The sequence below is a fragment of the Talpa europaea genome (assembly GCF_964194135.1).
Source record: "Talpa europaea genome assembly, chromosome: 1".
NCBI lineage: Eukaryota > Metazoa > Chordata > Mammalia > Eulipotyphla > Talpidae > Talpa > Talpa europaea.
Genome location: NC_140073.1, coordinates 36,734,671 through 36,740,670, shown reverse-complemented (window position 1 = coordinate 36,740,670; position 6,000 = coordinate 36,734,671). Strand labels below are relative to the sequence as shown.

At 33.2% G+C, this 6,000-nt stretch overlaps 1 protein-coding gene across 2 annotated transcripts in view; it reads left to right on the top strand.

Annotated features, from left to right (window-relative positions):
- Nucleotides 1–1,333: 1,333 nt before the first annotated feature.
- Nucleotides 1,334–6,000, top strand: part of BTBD10 (BTB domain containing 10) — a gene marked incomplete at both ends in the record, with an annotated part of 43,903 nt that continues 39,236 nt past the window's right edge. The window contains one exon of one of the 2 annotated variants that reach the window (XM_084242279.1): nt 1,334–1,434. In XM_084242279.1, the coding sequence (XP_084098405.1) occupies nt 1,334–1,434 (101 nt within the window). Of the gene's footprint in view, nt 1,435–5,752; nt 5,878–6,000 lie in introns of those variants that run through there. The other variant, XM_084242278.1, reaches the window with a different exon arrangement.

The following is a 6,000-nucleotide window of genomic DNA, read 5'->3' as shown; positions in this document are numbered from 1 at the left end:
TAAGATGTTCAACAGTTTATGGAAAGAAAGTACTAAGTGACTGGGAGGAAAAAACAGGAAAATTTCTCTAAAATGGAAGTGTTTCTTCTGAGTTCTAACATAGACTCACAATTTCGGTGACTTTGTTGAGTTTTTTTTTTTTTTTTTGTTCTTTTGTGAAATTGTACTACCATACATTATCAAGTGCGGGAAGATATAGTCTTTACGCAATTCTGAATTCCTTTTGACTTTTAAGCACAGCTCTCCCTTACTTCCCTTTATCACATCCAGCTTGGACACATACGTAGAAAACATATAGGAGAGTAGGTGTCAGGAAACCTGGGTTCTGGTCCAATTTATATAACTTGTTCATATTGTTTAGTCTAACATTTAGTGTCTGACAATCCCAACAGAATATGCCAATCTGAGCTTTTTTTTTTTTTAAGATCAAGGATTTTATTTCACATAGTTAATTCTCATTGTTCTTCAAAATCCTGACATTTACCAGCATTATGATTTTTGGCAAAATTACTAAACTGAGATTTTTTAATTCTATGGGGATTATGTCTACTTTGTAAGGTGATTGGGAACATTAAGTTGGAAAGTGAATATAAAGTGTTTATTTTCAGGTATTCTATAAAGCTGTTTTGTTAGGGAGTTTTCTTTAATTTCATGAGTAGTAGAAATAAATCACAGAACTCACATATGAAAAGGCACAAAGTATGTGAATCATTGATAAGCTATTTTTGTGGTAACTATGTTACAGGGCAGGGACTACCAGGATGTTTTATATATTTTTATTTTTGAGCAAATACTAAATTTCAATTCAGGATCTCTAACTTGGTTAAAGAAATAACATTCTTAATCTTATTGGATACTTTGTTAAGCATCTTAAACTTTTAGAAATTAGGAAATGTAAGTGAAATTTTGTCTGAAAGAACCAGTCTGTGGAACTGTTTTTGTCTTTTTTGGTACTATCTTGATGTTTGGAAACATGAGGTACCCAGATGGCAGTTAAGTGTGTTTACTAAATATAAATGTCACATTAATGAGTTGTTCCACTGGGGTAGCAAATTTAGATGAATCAAATGAAAAGTGCTTAAAAAGACTTCTTAGGAATTTGAATTAGCCTTTGTTTTATTTTAATCTGCCTTGTGACCTTTTGTATGTCAATATTTTATGATCCTGTTTTAGTCACTTAAAAAAATGCCACAATATTACCAGAAAGTATGTAAAATTCTGTGACTGTTTTATTCTACATGGAATAGATTTAAAGGTCAACACTACTCTTTTATGTAGGTTATGGGTGCTACATGTGCTTACAGAGCAGTAGTGTGAGGAAGCTTGAAGTGGCATGGCAGGACGGCCTCATCCCTATGACAGTAACTCCAGTGATCCAGAGAATTGGGATCGGAAATTGCATAGTAGACCTCGTAAACTTTATAAACATTCAAGGTAGGTAGAAAAATACGTATTTCACGTAAAATGATTTATATTAAGTGTCAAACTGCATTGGGTTGTGGCAAGTCCTGTCAGAATGTGGGGGCAGGTTAAAAATGTTTGTATATCTGTTTAAATGACTTCTAGAGAAATATCTCTTTCCTTTTAATTTGTAATTTTATATCTAAATAATATTAAAATCTCCTTAGTTGACTCCATGAATAAATGCTGTATTTAATTTAATTGGGAAGTCTGGCAAGACAGATTAATTCTTTTGTGTTTAAAACCTTAAAGAGGAAGAATTTATTTTATGCTCTTGAATACATTGTATGTGTAGGTATACATGATAATTTGCAGCCTAATGTCAGTCTTTGCCTTTATACATTTTTAACTTTGTGAATTTTTGTATTTGTGCTGTCATCCTCATCTTAATAGGAAAATCAGTTTTTGTGTAATGGCTCTACTGGTTCATTTAAATTCTAATGCATAAAATGAAATTAACTTCAAAAGTTTCATCCTGTTTATTATTTTTAAAGTTTTTATTTTGTGCCATGTGACTTATTGTGGCACGTCTCATTTAGAATACTTTATGATCTGATATTTTAAGGTATTGATTGACAATTCATAAATCACATATTACAGGTATGTAAGCATGTTTATTTATAGAGTATTGTGCTTTTGAATATTTATGGGTTATTATTGATTGAGCATTTAATTTACTCGAATATACAATTCTCCTGATCACTGATAACTAATACTAGCTTTCTTGAAAAAGCATAAAAACAGGCCATGATATTAAAGTCCTTTGTGAAATTTTAATTTTAAAGAAATAAATCAGGCATTTTAAAACCATATGCTATAGTTAGCAAAAACGAGTGACTGGTACTTTTCAAGTTTCCTGATAAGATGTATGCCTTTTTTGAAGACTTAATATGGTGAGGAAAACGTTGAACTTGACTTTATTAATTTGTTTGATATGAATGCTTTTTGATTTTTTTAAATTTTTGGTGTACATGTGTGTTCAACTGATGCTCTAGTTCTTTTTTTCCATCCTATTTATATGAATAATTATTTCATCTTTGAGATTAGAGAGATATTGAATGGGACTAGATATCTGCTGTGCTGTATGCTTTTTTTCCAGGCAAATTATATGTTATCCTTTCTAGCTCTTAATGTTTTTCTGCTGATATGCAATACTGCTTTATGTGTTGACAGGGTAAAAACAAGCTATTGTGTATTTTATAAAATTAACGGTACTTCTTCATTACTGGTATTTCATTTCAATGGCAAATACCATAGCTGTTCTTGTAACTTTTGGATGATGTTTTCAGGTAGACTGCAGCAGTATTGGTTGTTTAAGTGAAAAACATTAAAGATAGAAAATAAATAGTAATACATTCAGGTATGTGTGAACATATACACATACATGTATATACAATTTTCTTTTAATGGAAATACCATGGAATCCTTTGAGTTGACTTTAACATCAAAGAAAAACAGCTATTTTTAGGGACCTCTTGTTCCTATATATTTAGGAGCATATAACTTACAATACTTTAAAAAATAGTTTATTTTTTTTAATGATAATTTTTGAATTGATAGTTTTAAAAAGTCTCCCAGTTAATTTGCTATCAATCAGTAAGTATTCTTGAGATATCCTGCACTCAGTTTAGGAGAGATTCAGAAGTGTGTCAGTACCATAATGGAATGCTTTAATACTTTGTAATGCTTTGTAGGTAGGGCACTACACTGTGATAGTGAGTTGTAGTAAAATAAGAGTGCAGGGGAGGAATCAGTATCAACTTGAATAGATGAAAATTGGACTGGAACTAATCCTTGGATGATTAGGTATATGGGGACATCCCTACCAGGTGCCTTCTGGAGAGATTATCTTGTCTGGATTACCTTGTCTAGTAGAGTTGAGTAGATTGCTTTACCTTCCCCATTTGGCAGATGAAACAAAAAAAAAAACAAGCTTAATAAATCTGCCCAGTCTATCCAACTTGTAAATGCCTGAGCTGGGATTTATAAACAAGTTTCTCATTCTTTTTATTTGAATAATTTTAAATAACTTATAGTACTTGTAAATAGAACGCATATAACGAACCTTTATATACCCATCTCCCAGCTTCACGTTACCAACTTATGGCTGCTTTTGTTTCATCTGTGCTTCTACATACTCTCATCCTGTTTTTGAATCTTGTGTATTTAGTGACGTTTAAGTAAAAGAAAATCAGATTAATTACTGGCTTTAGTTAGGGGTTTATTATTTCTTGTACATATAAGAATGCCTGATGTGTATTTAGTGAGTTCAAGATGTTAGGGTCAAAAACCTCTCAATTTCTCACTTTTTCCTCATGGTCGTAAGATGGCTACTGTGACTCCAGTCACCTTGTCCACCTTCCAGCCAAGGAGGAGGAGGAAGAGAGAAGGGAACATTGGGAAAAGGCTTCATTTATATCAGGAAATTAAATATCTGAGGAATTTCCAGCAGGTATCTGCTTAGAATCATTGGCTAGGACTATATCATATGGTCATCTCCGGATTAGGAAGGCTAAGAAATATAGGTGGGCACATTGCCACCTCAAACAGAATTGATGTATTTAAATGTATAGAAAGTAAATATCTTAGTCTCTTTAGGCTGCTGTAACAGAATACCATAGACAGGGTGGTTTGTGAACAACAGAAGTTTCCCATGGTTCTGGAGGCTGGGATGTCCATGATAAAGGTGGGTAGCATGTTTTAGTGTATGATGAGCACTGTCTTCCTGGTTCACATAATCCTCTTGTTGTGTCCCCATATGGTAGAAAGAACTTGGTAGTTCTCGGGTCTCATAAAGGCTCTAGTGTCGTGATCTAATCACTTTCTCACATTCAGATACCATTACATTGGTGAAATATATTTCACCATGTGAATTTGAGAGGAAGACACAAAAAGCAGTATAGAAATAAGTATACTTTGATTCAACTTTTGCAGATAATATAAAAAGTTTAAATTTGTTTTTTCTGTTTGCATTTTAGAATAGCCTGCTTTTTTCAGTCTTTTTCTTTTTACTGACCCCCACCCCCCACTGCCTTTATTGACAAGGATAAAGATAAATGTCTTGAAATATAAAAGTAACAATATTTACTGCTGTATGTGTGCTTATCTTTGAGGTTTGAGGGGTTGATAGGCATTGCATAATGATTTCTCATCCATCTGATACAACTTTAAGGTACTTTCTTTTGAATGTAGTTTTGAAATGATCTAAAAGATGAGACAGAAATTACTGAACTTTGTTTTTTCTGAGTAATTGTGTAGTTCTTTTTCTGAGTAATTGTGTAGTATATTAATACATATAGAAGGGTATGGTAGTTTGCTGAGAGGATAAAGCTCATTTCAGTTGGTTTATTTAACCGGAATTGTGACAACTTTTTTTATAGGTTAGAGGAGTTTTTTTCTAGTTAAGGTAGGAAAAAAGCACCTTTTCTATATCTTATATTAAAATGCCTAGATTGGCAACATGCTAAATAAAAGCTCTTGAATATTTGAATTGAGTTGAATACAACTATTTAAAACTCAGATCTGCAGTCTGCTCAGGTTACTAAAGATAAATGCATCATACATTCAATAGCAGACTTTGCCGCAAGGTTTCATTCCCACAGAAGTACGCATGCTCATTTTTTTCTGAGACTGTGAAGATTGAGCTTTCTAGTTTCCCTTTTAAGTCACTTATCAGTCCCAGTAGCAGTTTAGAAATGAAAAGTTGGGTTGCTTTAAAGAGTACTCCTTGAGTGAATTCTTAAAGTATAAATAATATTTTCCCTTTAGTTTAAAAAAGAATCTTTACTGCTCAGAATGGGTAAATAATAAAATATTAAAAGGAAAAAAGAAAGTTAGCTGCATCCTAGTTTTTTAAAACCTTGGCAAGCTGGCAGAGCTAGAATTAGCTTTACAGATGGCATTTGGCAACATATCTACATATCTCAAAGCCGTCCTCTCCTGAGTTTTCTTCAGCCTGTCTATCAGCTACAATATCCAATCACTGCACAGAGATGGAGAAATGGGACGATCGCAGCTCACACGATGCTGTTTGGTTAGAAACGTCAGTGCTGCACAACCCACGGCTGAGTCAGTGTCTGTGAGAAAATGAACTGAATTAATATGTAGAGAGGGGGTTGTATCTCTGAACATTTAAAGCCTAAATAACTGCAACAGCGTTATTACACAATAGAGAGAGGAAAGCTAAAGGAAATCTGGACAGGTGAGGTAGAGGGAGACTGGGAAAATTTCTGATTGTTCAGAGGAGGGTTGAAGATGATGGAAATATCAGATGTGCTAAAGTTTCCTAGTAATGCCCAAGGATGCTGACCTGGCTTTCAGTGCTGCATTGTTTGAAAAAGCAGAGTCCCTTCATACTCTGATTGCAAAATTTTTTTCTTGCTTTTGTGTGTCTTCTTTGGCATATACCAAAGGAAGGTGTGTATTCATTTATTACATGATATTGCTGGGTTATACTTATATACATATATAAATATAAGAAATTGAGAAAGATATGTTTGACCTTTGTTTCATTATGATCATTTACATTTTGGATGTGAA